This window comes from Zootoca vivipara, chromosome 9 (assembly GCF_963506605.1).
Source record: "Zootoca vivipara chromosome 9, rZooViv1.1, whole genome shotgun sequence".
Lineage (NCBI taxonomy): Eukaryota > Metazoa > Chordata > Lepidosauria > Squamata > Lacertidae > Zootoca > Zootoca vivipara.
Genome location: NC_083284.1, coordinates 3,219,085 through 3,241,396, shown reverse-complemented (window position 1 = coordinate 3,241,396; position 22,312 = coordinate 3,219,085). Strand labels below are relative to the sequence as shown.

Below are 22,312 nucleotides of genomic sequence, written 5' to 3'. Positions count from 1 at the left end.
TGAGCACCATGGTTTGACTTCACCAGTTGGAGAGATCATTGGGTCTCACTGCTCAGCTGTGCAGTGACCAGAGGAGGAATGACTGCTGGGAGGAGCACACAGAGAAGAAACACCATGGGGCATCGGCGGCAGCACAACCAGAGGCCTTCATCTGCCCCAGCTGCAACAATGCAGGTTCTCCTTCATGGAGAGCACGTGTTGCGGTGGAGCCTAGAAAACTACCCCTGAGTTGCTGGGGTGAGGGCTTTGAGTGGCCACGGTTCTGATTGGACCCAGGCTGTTGTTGGGGGAGAAAGCATGTTGCAATTTCAGAGGGACAGCCCAGGGGTATAAAAGGCAGGCACGTGGTTTATTCCTCATCTTTGGCTGCGTACTTCAGATCACCCGCCCTCCCTCCCTATGTTTAGGCCTCTGTGTTGACCTAGCTGTGCCTGTCATGGGGTTGTCTGCTTGGCAGGGGCCCGGTAGGAATTGTTCCATTTGGCTGATTGGCTGGTGCCATCTGGTTTTTGCCTACTGCATAGCAAATAGTCACAACTTGTAAGGTTGGTGGTTAGGTAAAGGTAAAGGGGCCACTTGACCATCAGGTCCAGTCGTGTCCAACTCGGGTTGCGGCGCTCATCTCGCTCTATAGGCCGAGGGAGCCGGCGTTTGTCCGCAGACAGCTTCCAGGTCATGTGGCCAGCATGACAAAGCTGCTTCTGGCGAACCAGAGCAGCCCACGGAAACGCCGTTTACTTTCCCGCCGGAGCGGTCCCTATTTATCTACTTGCACTTTGATGTGCTTTCGAACTGCTAGGTGGGCAGGAGCTGGGACCGAGCAACAGGAGCTCACCCCATTGCAGGGATTCGAACTGCCGACCTTCTGATCAGCAAGCCCTAGACTCTGTGGTTTAATCCACAGCGCCCCCTGGGTCCCTAACCAATGGCGGTTAGGCATTGGTTATTTTGTTGGTTGTATGAGGGGTCTTGTTGACTGTGTTGGCCCCTCAAGTTAATGCCTGTGTGTAGGGGAAATTCCGTTCAGGAATACAGGGGCTCGATATGTCGCGTGAGAGCCCCTGGGAGCCTGAAGGGAGAGGGGAGGGCTAGCACACCCAGCTCCCTGTCTCTCCCTGTAGGGTTTCCCCTTTGCTGACTTAAGGCTAGTTCTGTCCTTAGGGGACAGTTGGTGAACCAATGCCAAACGCAACCACTCACATATTTTGTATTTGAATAAAGTTGTGACCAAATTCATGCCCAAAACCCAAAACAAAAATTCTGTCTGTGGTGTGAATTATTTGAGGGGTGATTTGGGGACCTCGACACGCAAAACATGTCTCTCCTATATCGGTCTCTATGGCCACAGCTGTAACCCTCCAACGGTTTGACTTCACCCCCAAAGGCACACACACCCATTGTCTCCTGAGACAGACAGATGCCGGCACTTAATTTTTGCATCTTCATTTTAGACCTTATTATTATTTCTGTGGAAATTGCTTGATTTGGTTGTGTTCTGTTAATGTATTTTTTATTGTTTATGACTGATTTTGTTGTGTTTGTAATTATGTGGGGGGGGGGGGTTTCATGTTGTAAGCCACTTTGAGCATGGGTTGAACTATGGAAAGCATACAAGAAAAATTATTTATGTATGTTTCTATGTATGTAGCTTCTCCCATCACTTCCTGGCAGTTGAGGGGTGGAGGGGGCCATGCTCCAGGGCTCTTGATCTTCAACAGAGTAGCCCCTGCCAGCCATGACCTGGGAGGAAAGTGGCAACCCTTTCATGCCCCCCCAGCCCTTGTGCTGCCTTCCCAAAGCCAGGTAAATTTAGTTAGGTATTAGTGCAACTGCAGCACTTAAGTGACAGCAGTCACAAAATTAAAAGACGCCTGCTTCTTGGGAGAAAAGCAATGACAAACCTAGACAGCATCTTAAAAAGCAGAGACATCACCTTGCCTACAAAGGTCCGTATAGTTAAAGCTATGGTTTTCCCAGTAGTGATGTATGGAAGTGAGAGCTGGACCATGAAGAAGGCTGATCGCCGAAGAATTGATGCTTTTGAATTATGGCGTTGGAGGAGACTCTTGAGAGTCCCATGGTCTGCAAGAAGATCAAACCTATCCATTCTGAAGGAAATCAGCCCTGAGTGCTCACTGGAAGGACAGATCATGAAGCTGAGCCCCCAATACTTGGGCCACCTCATGAGAAGAGAAGAATCATTGGAAAAGACCCTGAGGTTGGGAAACATTGAGGGCACTAGGAGAAGGGGCGACAGAGGACAAGATGGTTGGACAGTGTTCTCGAAGCTACGAACATGAGTTTGACCAAACTGCGGGAGGCAGTGCAAGACAGGAGTGCCTGGCGTGCTCTGGTCCATGGGGTCACGAAGAGTTGGACACGACTAAACGACTAAACAAACACTTAAGTGAAGACCCTCCAAGTATCCCTGTTTTCCAAAGACAGTCCCGGATTTACAGGAGCTGTCCCAGTTTCTGATTTTACTCCAGAATGTCCCACTTTTCCTTAGGGCACCCTATTTTCATCAGAGAAATATTGAAGGGAATGTCTCTCTTTTCATCGGAGAAATGTTGGAGGGTATGTAAGGGTCCATTGTATCTGGAAAGAGCACTGTGGCGGAATAGTGCCTGATGATGATTCCGGTTCATCATGGGGTTAACCTATCACTCCCATGATAGGCAGGTGTTCCCTGGGAGGCGGAGCTAGACGGTGTTCTAAATGGAGGGGGAACAACCGTTGAAAGGCCGTTGGGGGTTGGCAGTTGGGGGAGTGGAGTGTTAGAGAGGGAGCAGGAGGTTAGGTCTGGGTGGATGGGAAGAAAGGTGATAACCATTATCAAGATGCAGGAGATGTATTAACAAGTCTGTGTTATATGAAAAGAAGATATGCACTTTTAAGAACCAGAGAAATCCATCTTTTCAAGTTAAATAATAAAGTTAAATGTGCCTAAACGTTCGTGGATTCTTGCAGTGTCTCAGTACCTTCAGAGGTGTGACTAAGAGGCGAGAACAAAGCTTTCCTGTGGAAGAGGAAACTAAAAAAATTCCTTCAGTAGCACCTTAAAGACCAACTAAGTTTTTATTTTGGTATGAGCTTTCGTGAAGAAGTGTGCATGCACACGAAAGCTCATACCAAAATAAAAACTTAGTTGGTCTTTAAGGTGCTACTGAAGGAATTTTTTTATTTTACTTCAATCCAGACCAACACGGCTACCTACCTGTGAAGAGGAAACTGTTTGCTTTTTCTCCTGTCATACAAAGGGCTGGTTAGCAAAGCCGAAGGAGCCACATAGTTGCCTAAGGGAGAGGCACACTGTAGCAGTAGGGATCCCAGGGAGGGAGACCCCACTGGTGGCAATAGGTTTCGAACGCAGAGCCCTGAGGTACCCTGGAGACAAGTCCAATTTGGACACTGGAGGTTTACTCCCGTTTGAAGAGAAGCACAGGGAGAGAGCGCCTCTGTTGCTAAAGCAGTGAGGGGTGGGAAACTGGGAATTCCTCACAAGCACCAGAACAGCTGGTCATGCTCTGTGACTCACTAGCAGCCCTGCCAGGTCCAGTAGGCTCCAGTTTCCAGGTACCCATCACTTGAGAAAGAGATCCCCACAGCCAACGGATAATAACAAAGCACATTCTAATCTCTCTTGGTTTCAGGCAGCTAAAGGAACGGTGCTTGAGTGGAATAGGATGTTTATGTTTATTCTGTAGCTCTGAAGACTTTCCATGGGGTTGGAGGGTGAAATGCAATGCATTCCTGTCTTCACTCAAGATTTGGTTCCCCCAACTTTACAGTTCTTCAATATCCAGATTTTCCTTACAAACCCATCTGTGCTGTTCATGACAGTAGGCATCGTTCCAGTTATAGTTGTTACTCGTAGGCACGATGGAGACACAATCCTGCTCTACTACTCCGTTGTGCCGTCTGTAGGCAGGCTGTTTGTGAGACCAATACCTGCGGAAAGACTTCCCATTAAACAGAAATGGTAGAGACAGGCTGGGTCTACCAATGAGGAGGAAGCAAGGCATGCCCGAGACCTGTGGGGTGAGAATGGGGTGCAGCACCCTTGGATTGTGTGAGGCAGGAGGGCCACCATTTTTAGATGCTCCCCAACATTATTAATTTTTTTTAAAAAAAGAAATCCCTGCAAGTTGGGAAGCGTAACACAGAAACTTAACCACACCTCAACATAACTATGGGGTGGGTGCCTCATTTTCCCAGGAAGAAGAGAGGCTGTATTTGGACCCTTACAAGATTCTGAATAGCATGGGACATTTGACAGGCAAGTAAGTGTGCTCTTCTATACATGGGAAAGAACCACCTGAAGACCATAATACACTACAGTGCATATCTTAGAACAGGGGTGTCAAACTCAAATTCATCGGGGGCCGCATCAGCAGTTTGGTCACCCTCAAAGGGCCGGTTGTATCTGTAGTACTATGTGTCCACTCTTTATTATCATAAATTATTGTCACTGCATTCAATTATTACTGTTTTTTGTAATAATGTAAGTAATAACTAGCTCTGAAAGCAGAAACATAGTCAGAATAATGGCAAGTAGATATTCAAATGCACAATTATTGTACAATTTATTGAAAAATGATTTTTGGTAACTGCACTGGGTGGTGGAGGCTCGCTAGGGTTTCATGCAGGACCTTTGCAGAGCTACTAGTACCTGGAGATGCTGGGGTCCTTCTGCATGCAGGACAGATGTTCTGCCAGTGAGCCACCACCCTTCACCAAAGGGACTGGCTGAGGTTGACTCACTGGAGCTGCTCTCCTGGTTCCAGGGTTTAAGGGCCAGAAGTATAAAGCAGCATCCTATGTTTCTGAGGAGAGGGAGAGGGAGGGGAGGGGAGGGGAGGGAGGAAGGGAGGGAGGGAGGAAGGAAGGAAGGAAGAAAAGAGGCAGTGGGAGGGAGAGAGGAAGGAAGGAAAGAGGGGAGAGAAAGAAGAGTAGGAAATAAGGAAGGGAATAAAAAAGGAAAGAAAAAGAAAGAGGGAGAGAAGACGGAAAGGGAGAAAGAAGGAAGGAAGTAGAGGGAAAGAAAGAATAAGAATGAGGGAGAGGAAGAAAGATGGGAAGGACGGAAGGAAGGAAGGAAGGAAGGAAGGAAGGAAGGAAGGAAGGAAGGAAGAAAAGAGGGAGCAGGAGGGAGAGAGGAAGGAAAGAGGTGAGAGAAAGAAGAGTAGGAAAGAGGGAATAAAGAAGGAAAGAAAAAGAAAGAGGGAGAGAAGACAGAGATAAAGAAGGAAGGAAGGAGAGGGAAAGAAAGAATAAGAACGAGAGAGGAAGAAAGAAAGGGAAGGGGGGGGGTCGCTGCCTTGTTTCAGCGCCAGAAAAGAGCGCGAAGGTACCCAGGGGCAAAAAGCATTTCCCGTGCAGCGTGAGGCAGCGGGTGTCCGTTTTAGGAGAAGTGCGTAAAGCCTCAGAGTTGCACATTCGGGAGGCTGAGCCGCTGCTGAGCTCACGTTCATGAGGCTGAGCCGCAGCAGGAGGAGGTGAGGCAAGAGGAGGCGGAGGCGGCGGCTTGCCGGGTCGGTGCCCGGCAGCGCCGTGCGGAGAGTCCTGAGCCTCTGCGACGCAGCAGTGCTCTGTAGCACTTTGAATCCTCCTCCTCCTCCACACGGCGCTGCTGGGTGCTTTGTCTGTGCTTCAGCAGCAGCAGCAGCAGCAGCCGTTTCCAGGCGCCGAGCCGTGGCAGGAGTGCTACAGAGCACTGCTGCGTCGCAGAGGCTCGGGACTCTCCGTGCGGCGCTGCCGGGTGCTGACCCGGCAAGCTGCCTCCTCCTCCTCCTGCTGTGGCTCGGGGCGCTCCATGCAGCGCTGCTCTGGCCGACTTTCTAACCCCCCCCGGCCCCAGCTGTTTGTTGGCGCGGCACTTCAGCAGCAAGGTCCCGCTGCTGGGTCCCGCTGGCTGGGGCGCTCGGCGGGCCACATGACGAGGTCTGGCGGGCCGGATTTGGCCCCCGGGCCTTGTGTTTGACACCCATGTCTTAGAACATGGAAAGGAGGTGTTATGGGGTTTACTCCATTATGTGCCTCCCCCCCTCCCTGGTCCAGGAATGTACGTGAGACAGGAAACACTCCTATGTGAAATGCTGTAGCAAATTCTGCAAGGTTACTTGACTTTTCCTCTAGCGTTTGGGAACAATTCCTCGACACTGCCTACTTCAGACTTACTGTTTTTCAAATTGGGAGCCATCTGTCCATTCCCATTTGCCTTCCTCCGTTTCATCTGTGAGGCCGATCCAAGTGGGGTCACTGAGCAGAGAAGTGACAAAGTTCTGCAGAAAGAAGGAACAACCTCACTTGACATTGTGTCAGGTCACTGCGGCAAGAAAGAGTCAGCAGCCTGCCTGGGGTTACACATGTCGGTAAGCCTTCACAGATTTGCCAACATAACCCTAAATGTGTGGTAAGAAAAGTTGGGTTCTGTTAATTGGTTTAATTGCCACAGAGATGGAAAATGGCTAAAGGTATATTACTGAAAGGTTTAACATGGGGCTATATTAAAGCGAAGAAGAGCACTCTGAGCTCTTGCTGAGTTGAGAACAGGGCCGTCTCTAAGCCTGGGCTGGGTGGTGCAATGCGCCAGGGCCCCTGGCCACCAGGGGCGCCTGCTGCTCTGCCCCCACTTCCCTGCCCATGCCTCGAGCGTGGCCTGCGGGGCCAATGGGAAAAGCTTCTTCCCCTGCCCCCTGCAGTCGCCGCGGCCTCTGGCTCCCTCCTCCCACAGCCGAGCACCTCGCACTCGGGAGAGCCGAGCGCGCTGTCTGAGGGAAAGCGAAAGAACAGCTCAAGAGAGCACGCGCGAGGAGGAGCCGTCTGTGCACCTTCGCCCGCCCTTCGTCCCCTTGCCTCAGGAGTGGCAGTGGCCGAAGTCACCGTTTGCCTGGCGCTTCGCGGGGAGGTGGGATGGAGACCCTCTCTGCCGCCGCCGCCCACTGCAGCTGCCGCCGTGGCTTCTCCTGCTGCTCCCTGCCCTTTGCTTGGGGCCAGCTGAGTGCCGGGCTCCGGCGAGGCACAGGTGGGGGGTATTTATTAGGGGCTGGGGTGCCCAGTAGCCGCGTGCGTGGGGGAGCTGCTCTGGAACTTTCCGAAGGAGAGGCGGGGGCGGGCAGGGGCGAGCCCTGCGGAGGAGGCTGCAAGTGGTGGGTGTGACTGGTCCTGGGTTGCGCGCTCCCTCGGACTCACCGCTTCCTTCTGCCATCTGGGAGAGAGAGGCTCCTTCCTTCGTGATCCCCTTCCCTCCCTTGTGATCTCGTGGCCCTCACATATTTTGTATTTTAATAAAGCTGTGGCCAAATTTATGCCAAAAACCTTAAAAATTTCTGTGTGGAATGTGTTTTACTTTGAGGGGTGGTTTGGGGACCTGGACACGCAATAAATGGGCAACAAAAACAGTTTGTTTCTGTTTTCTGTTTTCTTTTCCCAAGCAGAGATAAAATGCAAGTGTGGTGTCAGCTCCCTAAAAAAGGTCAACAACTCTGTGGACCCCTTCCTAAAAAAGGTCTACAACTCTGGGAAATGGGGGGGGGCGGGGCGGCAGAGGGATCTTCGCACCACGGCACCGGATATGCTTAAGACGGCCCTGGTTGAGAATTAACTGATTGTTGTTCTCTGGTAGCTAACATGTGAGTGTTATAACCTTAGATCATGTGAGAGGCGTTGGGTTGCAAATTCGCCACCTTGAAAGCTTCCTTTGTCTCCTAAACTCTATGGAATGAGGCTGTAAATGAAGCTCTCCTGAAGGGAGAGTAAGCAGCCTAAAGCCTATGGAGGCTGGAATGAAGGCTGTGGGGAGAAACAGATCTCTGCTTCCTGGTGTGTCTGGATCATTTCAACTGTTCTAAGATGTTGAGCCTGTGCTGGACAGCACAATACAATGTACAGTATAGACATTTTGATTGTATCTTTGATGCTTATGTTCTGTTTTTGAAGAGTTCTGCCAGTAAAACTTTGAATAATATTTTATGGCCCTGGACACGGCTTCATTTCCAAAGGCGTCAGTTCTTATGCTTCCAGTTGCTTCAAACTGCGCAGCATTAATATCTGCAACAGGTTCAGTGTAACCCACATACAGTGGTGCCTCGCTAGACGAATTTAATTCGTTCCACGGGTCTTTTCTTATAACGAAAAATTCGTCTAGCGAATCCCATAGGAATGCATTGAATTTTTTTTTAAAAAAAATTGCCCATAGGAACGCATTAATTGAATTTCATTGCATTCCTATGGGAAACCGCGATTCGCTAGATGAATTTTTCGTAAAATGAATTCGTTTAGCGAGGCAACCTCCACTAGAAAAAACCTTTCGTTAAGCGGAAATTTCATTAAGCAGGGCATTCGTTAAGCGAGGTACCACTGTAAACAATTTTCATTTTAAAAAATTCTCCGCATCAGATTCTGAACCAAGGAACTGCTTACACAACTGTAATGGAGCCTCTACAGGTTGCCTACTAGGCTTCACCATCGCTGCATGTGCAATGGGATTGTGCCAAAGAAACATGTTCTCCTGTTCATGAAAGGTCAGGCGTGGAGGGACAAATGCCTTTCAGTGAAGCCCACCTGTCATTTCTAACTTAATTGAGGAGCCTCTTGTAAGCTTTCATGGAAGCCCAGGACTATCTGGGACAGAATTTTCAAGCCATTGCATCGATGCTACAAAGGCAGAATCATAGCAAAACCATCGAGTTGGAAGGTCCCCTGAGTATCTTCTAGCCCAAGCCCCTGCAATGCAGGAATAAGAAGCTGTCCCTTACTGGGATCACACCCAGGGCCATCTTAAGCTGGTTGGGCGCCCTGGCACCATGGTGCGCAGATCGCTCCGGCGCCCCCACCCCGCCCCATTTCTTCCCGCGGCTGGTGGGCGGGCACAGCGCGCAGCGTGGTTTCCGCCTACCCCTAGAGCCGGCCCTGATCACACCTGCAACCTTGGTGTTATTAGCACCACGTTCTAACCAACCAAGCTACCCAGATGGGATGTGTGGCTAGGAAGCAGGCAAGAAATCATACAATATTTGCATGTGAGAACAGAAAGAAGAAAAGTCGATGTGTATAACCTGTTCTTCATCAGTCAGGATGGAGGCCAAGTGGGCATTTCTGGACTCGCAGAAATTCTCAGCATCGTACCAGCTCTTTTTTCCTTTTGAAATGTAGTAGAGATTCCTCCCAAAAGCATCCCAGCTACCAGGAGACTTCCCACCTTTAAGGAAGAAGGTTTCTGAGAAGAAATAGGGTAGAAAGAAGAGAATAATGTAGCTGGTACTGCATGCAGCATGCAGTACTAGCTACAGTACATTATCCTCTTCTGTGCATAGTTGAATTCAACCCCCTGCTCATCCCTGAGGAACAATGGGTGAAATGGGTGACGTAGGCTAATTCTTGCAGCTTAACCTACCTCCAAGGGTTCGTGTGCTAATAAATTGGATAATCCAATTCATGCTGCTCTGAGCTCCTTGGGGGAAGGGAGGGACCCCAAATATAAGAAATATTGGGAATTGCTGCAGAACCCACATCTGGGTCCCATTAGAAGAACTCGTTCCTCGTTTTCTGTGAGCCCAGGAACTCCAACCCATCACTTCAGCACATGCTTAAAATCTAGAGCTCTTCTCCACAGTTAGGTGGAGCCAATGTCCTCTTGCAGCAGAACCATGACCCTCCCAGACCGCATGACCTGAAACACAACCATTCCCCAAATTCTCCGAATTTTGAATTTCAGTTCTCCACCCAAGGGATTTTCCAAAAATGCATATATTAAAGTAAAGTTTGCATTGAAATGCTTATGTCTTACGAAGGTAGCATGCAAGAATGCACCCTGTGAGCTGAAATCGCTTTGGCAAAGTACAGTATATATTAAGCACAATTTCATAGGACTACGTGCATAAGAGGAAGAAAATTGCTCCAAAATGCTGGTTTGTTTTCATGAGAACCTTTTCTTAAAAAAAAACAAAAAAAGAAAACGCAAGTGGATGTGGAAATATCGAGAAGACCAGAAAAATGAGAAGCTGAGACAAACCCAAATGGACACATGCTTCCATCCCCAGAGGGCAGAAGAAGGTGACAGAGGTCTGACCGTGAGAGAGATGGCTTTGCATACATCTGCCCAGATATCTGAATGCTGACATTGCCAGTAATTTATGCACTCTGCAACAGTTAATTGAAATGCCTGGGTCAAGGCCATGCACCTGGTCTGGTGACTAAGCTCCAGGACACTGGAGCTCAGAAGAATTCAGTATGGCCTTGGTACAGTAAGTGCCAGCAAAGGTGCCAACTCCTTTGGGCAACCACAAAATTCCTCACAAAGGGGCTGGGCACTCACAAATTTCGGTGCCAGAGCCATGCACACTGCATGGCACCCATGGCCCTGGGCACCCACAGTTGTGGGGCCAAGCTGACACTCCTGCAGGGCAGGCAGTTTGAGGAGAACAGCAGTGGTGGCGGATGCAACAGAGAGAAAAGCAAAAAAGGAAAGGATTCTGTTTTGTATCTAGTTTTCTGCCTTTCAATAAAATGCTATCAAATATTCAAACGCAGACGCTTCTGCCTGTTTGCGCAATCTGTTTGTGCAAGAGCCAATGTTCATAACTTCCTCTCTGTGCCAACATCTGGCGTTCAACCAAAGCGGCCTTTGATCTTTGTGCCAGCCGGGGTGGGTGGGGGTGGGTGTCCTTTTTGCAATTCAAGCCTGCGCCGCTTGCCATTTGCTCACCCTTACATTCTCAAAACGTGTCGAGTTCAGGCATGCAGCTACTTACGGTACTTCAGTTTCCGTTTCCTGTAGTTCTTTTCAGCCTCATCTAAATGGTCTGGCAATGTCTTTACTTCTTCCGCTACCTTTATGGCTATAAGCATTCCCACAGTTAGAAGGTTTCTTCTTCACCTTCACCACCACAGACAAATTTGCTTGTTAAATTTAAGTATTTATACAGTATCTTAGACTTCCAACCAAGGAAGTCTGGTGTGAGAACAAAACAAAACACACACCAGATAGATAGATAGATGATAGATAGATAGATAGATAGATAGATAGATAGATAGATGATAGATGATAGATAGATAGATAGATAGATAGACAGGTAGGTAGGTAGGTAGATAGGTAGATAGGTAGATAGGTAGATAGGTAGATAGGTAGATAGGTAGATAGGTAGATAGGTAGATAGGTAGATATAGATATAACAGAACCCGCCCAGCCCAGCCCCCGGCAAAACTAAAACAAGCAATATTCAAGCCCTGATAGCAGTATCAGGAAGAAAAAGCAAAAACCATAGAATCATAGAGTTGGAAGGGACTCCCAAAGGTCATCCAACCCCTTGCAATGCAGGAATCTCAGCTCAAGCATCCCTGACAGACGGCCACCCAACCTCTGCTTAAACCCCTCCAAGGAAGGAGGGTCCACCACCTTCTGGGGAGATGCAGAATGCAGATTAAATAAGGGGAACTTTGGGGCAGGGTGGAAAACGTTGTTTAAGTATCTGTTTATGTTTGTATTTTGGAAAAGATTTTTTGCGAGGTGTGCTTGGCGGCAGGTTCAGAGAAGCAGGAGAGGAGAGAGAGACATTTGGTTCTAGTGGCTGTAAGTGGGGCCTGGGTCAGGCAACTTCAATTCAAGTGGAAGTGGAAATTAGAAATGGAAATTTCAATTGGAAGTGGAGCAGTCTCCTTCGGGAGGTGGTGGGCTTCCCCTTCCTTGGAGGCTTTTAAGCAGAGGTTGGATGGCCATCTCTCATGGATGCTTGAGCTGAGATTCCTGCCTTGGACTAGTGATGACCCTTGGGGTCCCTTCCAGCTCAATCATTCTATGGTTCTATGGTCTACGAGACAATAGATTCCAACTGGCTGGCAACTGTCGCCCGCAAAGATGGGGCAGTTGCTCCTGTGTTTCAGACCTTACTGATATCTATAGGGGGAGGGAACTGTTGTTGCTTTTTTCTGGGTCTAACTGGAGGGAAATAATGCATTGGGAATTCCGGTTTGCCAGGAGTTTGTGTGTTCCTTTGGGCTACTGTTGACTGCCTCCTATCTAATGAGCCAGGAAGAAGCTCCACCCCAGTATTGCCTATGTGGTTTTAAAAACGTCTTCAGTTTGGTTAGCTTTGCAAGGAGGCTGCTTGAGGGCTGGTGGGGAAGTAGCTTAAGGTATTAAGCCGGGCACCTCAGTATTGCAAGCCACATACACAAGATACGCACCGTCTGCCATCCAGTCAATGTGAACCAACAATACTGTAATGGCAATAATGTGAGGAGCCTATTGTTCAAGATTAGACTGAATCAAACTGCCCAAGAGTGGTGAACCACCGTCTGTCTCCACCTAACGACATCCTGTCAGGATGGGGGCCCACCCCCTCCCCACACAAAGTGGCGACTCATAGGAAATGGGGACTAACACCTGCCTGGTCCTATCAGTTTTGGAGTTGGCTTTGAAGCAGTTGTCCAAAAGGGAATGAAAACTCCAGACTTCACAGCAGAAAAGGGCCTTGGTGGTCGAGGTTGCTCTGCCTGAAAGTGATTGCTGAATCGCTCATGCTATCAGCCAGGACCCAGGGCTGCTATGACTCCTCTGCTTCCCCTTTACTAGCTCTGGGTGCCTGCTTGTTGCAGCTGCTCAAATGACCTTTCAGGGGCTCTACTTCAGTTCCTGCTTTCCCTGGAATCCTGCTAGCCATCAGCAGTGAGTTAAAGAGATAGGTTTTACAGCCATATTAATAGAAGGAAATAATAAATCTAGCAGGCTGCTTTGGAAACAGGTCCTTGCAGAGAGGAGACGCCTATAATTCTTGTTTCATTACAGGTTACCCACAAGTTGTGCAGGGGTTATGATCCAGGGATTGCACATAAAGCGGATTGCACATAAAGTAGAGAGCTTAAAAGCTCTTCTTGTGCCAGGAAAACTCAGTGCAAAAAGAGTTTTGAAGTGCTATGCCTTACACGCATTCAGTTCATGTAATTTCAACTGACAGGCCACCCAGCACGTAAATTTGAAATCTTGCAAGTTAAATGCATGTAGGTTACGAGTTACTTGCATGCCTGGGGTACACAGAAGAAGTGACATTTCCCGTAAAGCCTAACCAAAAGTCTACTACATCTGTGTCTTACCTGCGATGCCTTCAAGGTGCTCCTTCATATTTGCTTCAGTGGAATGGGAGCAGCCCCCACCCCCACCCCCTTTAAAAACCCAGTCAGGAACAACCCAGCCTTGCTCTTCTACTTACCATTTTCGGAATTGATCTTAGGACGGTTGAGTGAAGCAGCCATTGTGCTCCTTAGCTGGATCAATGGATCTGTGCGAGGATCTTTAGGTGCTTTTTTCAGCTTGAGATCTAAAGTTATAAAGACAAGGATGAGTTGAGTGCTAAGATTCGCAGGTGCCCAATTTCTGCCCCAATGTCAGATGGGAGTATTATTATTATTATTATTATTATTATTATTATTATTATTATTATTTTACATCATCTTCATTTCAATACTCTCCATTTTTCTAATCTTAAATGCAATGCTCCATCTCTCTCAAGCATTTTGCAATTATTATCATTTTTAAAGACTCGTGAAAATTCTTCAGCATTCTCCTGTGAATTGCTCCTAATAAGCACATTTGTGTATGCAGTTTTGGGTAATGTACCACATTTTTCTCCTAATATCTTACAAATTCATCCTATAATGACTTTTAAATGCAACATTTATTTTTATGCACATTTCCTGTGTTCTATACATTTTCATAAATGCTGGTTGGAGTACTGCATCAAAAAATTCAGACATGTGCTAATTTCTGAGGGCGGCTGTATGTTGGTGCAGATAGATTCAGTGTCAAATTACCTGGACTGAGTTTCTCCCCCATCGCTAGACCCACCAAAGAATATTTATATTACTGATTGGTTTTTAAACCCAGCACCAGGTCTTAAACAAAGTTCTCTGGGTGCGTTGTGTGTGTGAAGGAGTTCTGCAGCTTGAAGGGAAACACTGTCCTCCAAGGGTTGTGACTCTCACTGCCCCGTCCCCTCCCAATGTCCACCTGTTTAGCACTGAAGTTTGCAAAGCGATGGCTCCACGGTTCTCATCTGCTGTTGATCCATGCATAGGGTTGCCACATTTCAAAAAGCGAAAATCCGGACACAAAAGGTTGGTGTGTTTTGTATGCAATATCTCAAATCGCTTTTAGTTTTGCCAGCTATGTCCAGGAAATTCCAGACATATGGCAGCTCTATCCATGCAACATCAGGCATAGAGGCCGGCAGTGGGTACTTGGGTTTGAACCCCTCAAAAGTGCAAAGGGCTTGAGGGGGCCACTTGGGAAAGCCTCATCTCTTGTCCATGAAGAACACCCAGCTCTTCTGGCCACATGACCAGGGGCCCTGCCAACGGTCACCTTCTCCTGGTATGCCCCGCGGAGGACCTTAAGGTCCACAAATAATAATATTCTGGAGATCCCGAGTCATAAGATGGCTAGATTGGCCTCTACTAGAGCCAGGGCCTTTTCAGTACTGGCCCCAACCTGGTGGAACGCTCTTTCCCAGGAGACCAGGGCCCTGCGGGATTTGTCATCTTTCCGCAGGGCCTGCAAGACAGAGCTGTTCCGCCTGGCCTTTGGGTTAGACTCAGCCTGACCCCTGTGTTTTTCTCCCTCGTGGCTTGGATTTATGGCCTACTTGAAATGAGGCTGCACTTTAAATTTTAATACTGTATTTTAATCTGTATTTTAATTAATTGTTTTTATGTTTTATTGTGGTTCTGTTGGTGTCAGCCGCCCTGAGCCCGGTTTTTGACTGGGGAGGGCGGGGTATAAATAAAAAAAATTTATTATTATTATTAGTATTATTATTATTATGTTCACCAAGGGTCACAGCCAACAGGTGCATTCTAGATGCCCAACCCTGCTCCCTTGCTCACTAGGGCAGGGAGATATATTGGCATACTGTCCAAAACCAGTTTGAAGTCCATATCGTGATATCGGTTTCATAATTTTTGACCTAGCAATATATCGCGGACCATGATGTGTGTGCTATGCAAAAATCGCAATGTGGGGAAAGCCATGAAGCCAGCCAATGCTCCATCCTGATTTCAGACATTGTGATATATTGGTATATCGAAATGTTTAGCTGGTGATGTATCACAATGTTGGAAACCAGACACTGCCCAGCCATAGGGAACAGCCTGGCCTATACGGTATAGTCATAGTGACTGTAAAGTTGGAAGGGACCCAAAGGGTCATCGAGCCCCAAACCCCTGCAATGAGAATCTAGCCCCCCTTCAGCAGGAGAACCCAAGTAGGACAATTTATTCAGGATGGTGCAGGGGGGTGCAGGATCAGGGGGAGCTGAACTTACAGGAAACACCCATCCCGATTGCCACGCCGATTAAGGCTATTATAGCGATAGTGATGACAGTCCACACGACTTTCACGCGGGTTTCGTTCATGAGAAGAACGATAGGTTTTCGTGGTGGCGGTGGCTGTGCTGGTGTGGCTCCTTTTTTCTTTGGAGGGGCCTTTGCCTTTGGTTTTGCTTTCGGTTTAGGCGCCATAGCTTGAATGACAAGAAGAAATTAAACAAACAAACGAAAAACAATGAGTGTGAAGATGACGCATCGAGGGAAAGATTTACCATCAGGTTCACTTTTGCCCATCTGGGGTTTATTTACTTATTTACAATAATAATAATAATAATAATAATAATAATAATAATAATAATAATAATAATAATTTTTTAAAAAACCGTAGCAAATGTAAAGTGTTGCCATCTGTAACAAATGCATGCACAGATGTTAAGTCTTGTAATCATCGAGCTGTACAATGAAATCTAAGCAGTTTACAATCAATAGTTTGGGAAAATGGGCAGATTGGCCCAAATGCATATCTCCCAAGGGAAGAACAGAAAGAGGCCTCCAGCCTTCTATTTGCTAGCCTCCCTAGCCTTGTTAGGAAGGCTGACAGACTTCATTTCATACTCTAAACTGGACTGAGTAGGAAAGGAGTTTTCTTAACTGGGAACTCTGGAAAAGGACAACTACAAATTTTGGTGATCTCCTGGAGCAGTGCATACTCCACTGATCGCACTGGTCAAAGGGTGATGTGGTATCAACAACTGATGGTGGGCCCAAGGCTAACATTTTCTGGCCAGTTGGCTTCTACAAGTCATGGCACACGCTTCCGCTTGTTCCCTGATTTCTAGATACAGGTCTGAGTGGTTTTTCCCTTTGCTCTACTGCTTTCCAATTTAACACTGAATCGGAACAAACGGCACCCTGTGGGGAACCTGGTTGCTGTTGGTTCTGATTCAGAGGTAAACCATGGTTTGCCCAGGGGAAAAGTTGCAGGGGAAACAGTGTGAATGAGTGTGAATGAGCCGTCAGACAGAAGAGAGATTGCTGTATCATTGTTACTAAACGATATAAATTGAGACCCTAGGGAGACAAAGCCATCTTTATTTGCTATTCTTGTTATCACCCTCCGATGGTCAGTTCAGCGTTCCATAAGTGCTATATTCCACATACATTGGGTCATAGCTGCCAAGTCTCCCGCTGAAAAATACGGGATCAGCAGCAACGCGGCACCGGAAGTCACTTCTACGCATGTCCGGACATGCATAGAAGCGACTTCCGGTGCGGCGCTACCCATGTATGGGCACCGGAAATTGGGTGGCGCTGGCATGTCCGGACATGTGTAGAAGCAACTTCCGGTGCCACTCTGCCCGATTTCTGGTGCCCAGGCATGGGCGGAGCGGCACCGGAAGTTGCTTCTACGCATGTCCGGACATGCATAGAAGCGACTTCTGGTGCCGCGCTACCCATGTCTGGGCACCGGAAATCAGAGGGGGGGCGCCAGGACCCAAAACGGAGCCTCCCTGGCAGGTAGGAAATCCAGGGGATTTCCGGGATTTTTTTCAATCCGGGCTGCCAGCGGGAAACGGCTTTAAAAACGGGGGTTTCCCACGAAAAACGGGAGACTTGGCAGCTATGCATTGGGTCCAAGTTTCTGTGGGGCTTTTCTCCCCCAGTTGGAAGCAACTATTTGTCTAGCTGCTGCCATAAAAAAGAAGATCAACTCTTTACGCTTAACATTTGGATTGATATGGTTTTCCACTGACAGTACGGCTAACACAGGATCAGGAAGAAGATGCTGCTCCGTAGCAATGGGGAACTTGGCACTGTGCACAATACCCAGTCAGCAGTGGGAACTGTGTCAACATTGGGTGGTCACTAAGCAGCGGCCGGTTGCACGTGCAAAGGTGATTATTATTATTATTATTATTATTATTATTATTATTATTATTGAATTTATATACTGCCCCCTATACCTGGGTGTCTCAGGGTGGTTCATGGGAGGCAGATCTTAGGAGGGAAACATTTTCACGCTGCAGAAGGCTGGAAAAGAGCAGCTGCTTTTAGCAATTTAAAAAGTTAGCCGATGAAATTGTTCTCTCTGCAAAGGGCCAGAAAGAAACCATCTAAACTCTAGCAACTGGAGGCTGAAGTGAAATACTCTGGGATTACAGTGCAGCAGCATTGGGAGGGCCACATACTGTACCTTCTCCTTTATCTTAGGATTCCCTGCCAGGATACCATTAAAGGCTTTCACTTGCTCTTCCTCCGAGTTTGATGCAATTGATTCCTGCAATACTTCTCATCTGCATTGCCCATCACCACTCCCTCCTCCTGCCTTACTCACTTCCTTTGTTTTCTCAATATGGTGCATGCAACAGCCCTGGGAGTCCAGCTGCTTGCTGATTGGCTGCCTGCTCTCCCCTCCCACCATTCACAATTGCACCTGTAGCTGAAAGGTAAGGTGAATTGTGATGGCATTTGGGGTGGGGGGCAGGGTGAGGCAGCAGTCTTTGGCATTGCCATGTCAAAGAAAGTGGAGCAAGACCACCCCCACCCATCATGGGCGATGGTATCAACAAGCTCCTCACCTGCTTTGTGAGACTAGCCGTCTCCCATCTTCCTAGCCCCCGGAAATATTTTGGGGCTGAGATGAGGTTTCGGGCTGTATGAGACAGTTGGGGAGCAGTCATTGGGGGCTCTGAAGCAAAGATGGCACGCTGCTCTTTCTTTGTACCATCTGAATCGGAAGTGGAAGTGAAGTTGCTTGGTTCTGCATTGATACCTGAGTGCAGTGGTGGACCGGATTAAGGTCAATCAACTGGTTTTATTTTATTTTTTTAATGATTCTTTATTGCAATTTAAAAACTTGACAGATCTTACAACATCTGGGCCTGGAAACGATGCCTTATGAGGAACGGCTTAGGGGGCTGGGTATGTTTAGCATGGAGAAGAGAAGGTTAAGGGGTGATATGATAGCCATGTTCAAATATATGAAAGGATGTCATATAGAGGAGGGAGAAAGGTTGTTTTCTGCTGCTCCAGAGAAGCGGACACCTAAACATTAGGAAGAACTTCCTGACAGTAAGAGCTGCTCGGCAGTGGAATTTGCTACCAAGGAGTGTGGTGGAGTCTCCTTCTTTGGAGGTCTTTAAGCAGAGGCTTGACAGGCATATGTCAAGAATGCTTTGATGGTGTTTCCTGCTCGGCAGGGGGTTGGACTGGATGGCCCTTGTGGTCTCTTCCAACTCTAGGATTCTATGATTCTATGATCTTTTCTCTTTACAATTACATCCATAATCTATTTTTCTTTCCTTACATATTCGTATTCAATCAACTGGTTTTCAATCCTGGCAAGATGGGGGCTCTGTGGGTGAATGGCTCCTGTGTCCATGGAGGTGGGGTAGTTACCTTTTTTGGACAGGGTTGAACTGCTTCAGAAGGGAGAAGCATGTCGTCGGCAGGCACTTCTAGATCCATCTCTGTCACTTGAGGGATATAGATTCATAGAACTTTAGAGTAGGACGGGGCCCTGAGAATCATCTAGTCCAATGCAGGAATATGCAGCTGCCCGTTATGGGAATCGAACCTGCAGCCTTGGCTTTGTCAATGTAACGGATCAGCCCTAGGATGGAAGATTTATTACATCCTGGATTAGAAAGAGTTAATCCACCTCCACCTTAACTGACAGCGCATCTTTAGGAGGCGGGACAGTGCCCGGTTTAAAAAGGAGGGAATAACCGTTTTTGGCAGTTGGAAGAGGGGGAGTGTGGTGACGAAGAGGGAAGAAGAAGGTTGTGGGGCCAGGATAGTGGTGGTTTAGGTTAGGCTTGGGATAACTTGAAGTTAAAGTCGGACAGAGTTAAGGTATAACTGTAACTAAGCTTGTAAACTTAAGTATCGTTAAGATAAGACAAACCTATGTGCTCAAGTAAATAAAATCCATCTTCTTTTTGTGCCAAAGAGTATCGTCTTGGTTATTCCAGCAGCGTATTAAAACACACAGAGGTGGAGACTCAGAAAAAGGGCAAAATTTACATAAGGAAAAGGGGATAGTTTGTGTCTCGGAGTCACACAGGAAGGGCAGGATGGTGAAAACCTAGAGTGCCACAAGTTTGCCAGGGTGATATGGCAGACTGATACAGTTGGGATCTGAGTTGAGGGAGTCCCTGTTCTGTAGGCAAGAGGTTGTTCATTCAAATAGCCCTGAGTGTTTGTGAGATCAGGCCACGAAAGCTGGAATTAGACTCTCTTTACCGAGAAGCCCAGAATTGAGGGGTTTATTTTAAGGCGAAAGGAACTGAGTGGGGATTGCTTTACCCTTGTACCCTTTCGTCTCATAATCTATTGGCAACGTCAGCGAGGGGATTCGTCGCGGTCAACACCCTATTCTAACCAGCTATCAGTAGCTGGGAGTGCCTTCTTCCAGCTTCAGTTCCTAGGGCCATAGCTGCCAAGTCTCCCGTTTTCCCCGGGAAACCCCCCATTTTTCCAGCTGTCCCCAGCCGAAAAAACGGATTTTTTTGTTTTTTCCCGGTTTATTCTGGCGCGGCGGCCATTTTGGAACTGGGCGGAGCATGCTCAGAAGCGACTTTTGATGCTGCTCTGCCCAGTTCCAAAATGGCTGCAGCGTGACTTCTGGTGCGGCAGCCATTTTGGAACTGGGCACAGCAGCATCAAAAGTCACTTCTGAGCATGCTCCGCCCAGTTCCAAAATGGCCGCCGCGCTACTTCCGGTATGCTACTTTTGGTCCGGTCCCTTATTTTTCAGAGAGGAACTTGGCAGGTATGCCTAGGGCACTTATGGACTAAGATAGCTTGTCCACGGTAGCTTGAACGTTTTAAGTACAGTACTGTATTTTACTGCTGGCGTCCCATCTGTCTTGGGGGACAACAGAAAAGCACGCCTTCGAGGGTGAAGTCAAACCGCTGGAGAGTTACAGCGCCTGTTGTGGCTAACGTCTTGTATATTTTGCTTCACTGTAAAACTTTGTGGTTTATACATTTTATGAAACAAACAATAAATATAATGATCCTGGCACTGGTAAATTCCAGAGTGGATTACTACAATGCAGTCTTTGTGGAACTTCCCTTGGTCTAAACTAGAAGTTGCAACTGATCAGCTACAGTTCTGCCCCAAAAGGAATCATGGAATTTTGCCTAAAATTGCCACCATAATGACAGCAGCATATTAATATTGTTGTGAGTTTGGGGGGGGGGGGTCCTGCATGGTGCCTGAGTTCCTTCCAGTCCCTGGGGTCTCGGATCCAGCAAGGGTTAAAACCTAATAGAGGATTCCGCCATTGAACTACTAGCCAGGCAGGTTTCTGGGTGAGATTATGGCCCTAAATGCTGTCATTAGTATAACAAAGGAAGTTGCTCTGTGCCAGAGGACAAATGGGTGGGGCCCTCTCCCTCCCCTGGCTAGTAGTAAGGAGGGCAACAGTGAGTGCAGGGGTTGTGAGAAAGCTGGAAGCAGGCTGCAGGCAAAAGCCAGGGCGTGAGAGCCATGCTTGCTTTCTGCGGGATTCCAAGGCTGTGACTAGGGGATAAGCAATATCTTTTGGGGTGCAATGCTGTGAGCCCCTCCATCCTAGGTTCAGATTGTGCATATGTGTAAATAAACCACATAACATAAAGACACCACAGTCTCAGCTGTTGCTCATTCTAAGGAATCTGGACCCTGGATGAGAGCTTAGAACCCCTGGGATCTTGCACCGCTCTGAGATTAGAGTGGCAAGCAGAAAATGTTAGAACTGTAATGTGAGCAGCAAAAGCAATTAAGCTGGTGAAATAAAAGGGAGTTGAGAATGTACTTTTGCTATATGCCCTTTAGAATCACAGAATGATAGAGTTGGAAGTGTTTTTAAGTGTCAGGTGTAACTTCAGCCTGAACACAGCAGAGTTTGCGCAGGTTTTTCCGGAAGCTTCTGGCGGTAACTTAAATGACTAGACGTCTGGACGCAGAATAAAACTATATACAGGATTTATTAAAATAAAGAAAATCCAGAGTTTCTATGTACAGCTTTAGAACTCAAAAACAAAGTAAAATAAATCCTTTCCTCTCTGTCTCTCTCTCAACCGATACAGCACCTCTCCTCCTACACTGACCACACTCACCACACACACGTACTGTGCTAGCTTTCTCTGATAACAGGTCTCAGTGCTGATCCCAACCAATGAGAGCCAGTTACTAAGGCAGAAGTAGACCTTGGCTTTCTGCCCAGTGTTAATTGCTTGTCCTATAGTTGATTGTGTGAAGAATCAATCTGATGGTTTCTCACGCTACTAATTTAGCAAAACCCGAACACCCCAAGGGTCCTCTGGTCCAATCCTGTGCAATGTGGGAATCTCAGCTAAAGCATCCATAATAGATATAGAAGGGATAAGTATTCTTGGGGAGCCAGAAGTCTACTTGACCAGATGCCCCTCAGATCAATACTTTGAGCACATCTATTTGTGCCATTTCCTGGCTATCTGTTGGCAGGCCGTTGAATTTCATGCTGGATCCTGTACACTGATTAGCTCAGCAAATCATTGTAAAGGGAAGCCACCCTGTAGAACTAGCTGCAGAAAAAGAATGAAATAGAACCCTTTGCCGTTCCGAAGTGCTCCTCTCTGGGGAACAAATAATTTGGAATCTCGGGGTCACTTTCTAGGAGGTGACTTTGTACAGGTCTAAAATGGTCACTTCACTGCTCGGCAGTGCTCCGTTTGCTGGCCCCCTCACTTCCCGGTAATCTCGGGAAGAGCCCCGGAGAAAGTGGAGGCAGGCGCCGCGGGAGCCATTTTGAGCGTCATTTTACCCTCGCGGAAAGAAGCCCTGACGCCGGTGGAGGAGAGCAGCGGGTTCCCCTAAAGTAAGGATTAAATTTACTTGAAACTATCAAAGACTGTGGAAATTAATCTAATTAGAAGAACCAATTTGCAACAGGGGGTAATCTAAAAAGGGAGTCGATTACCCCCCCCCCCGAAAGACAATGAGGCAATGACTTAGCCCTTG

General features: G+C 47.6%; 1 protein-coding gene across 1 annotated transcript in view; it reads right to left on the bottom strand.

The window, feature by feature from the left end:
- Positions 1-3,785: 3,785 nt before the first annotated feature.
- Positions 3,786-22,312, bottom strand: part of LOC118079518 (asialoglycoprotein receptor 1-like) — a 44,727-nt gene continuing 26,200 nt past the window's right edge. The window contains exons 3-6 of the mRNA XM_060279112.1: positions 10,755-10,841; positions 9,060-9,220; positions 6,181-6,284; positions 3,786-3,951 (exon numbers count right to left, since the gene is read on the bottom strand). Of these exons, the coding sequence (XP_060135095.1) occupies positions 3,786-3,951; positions 6,181-6,284; positions 9,060-9,220; positions 10,755-10,841 (518 nt within the window). The remainder of the gene's footprint in view (positions 3,952-6,180; positions 6,285-9,059; positions 9,221-10,754; positions 10,842-22,312) is intronic.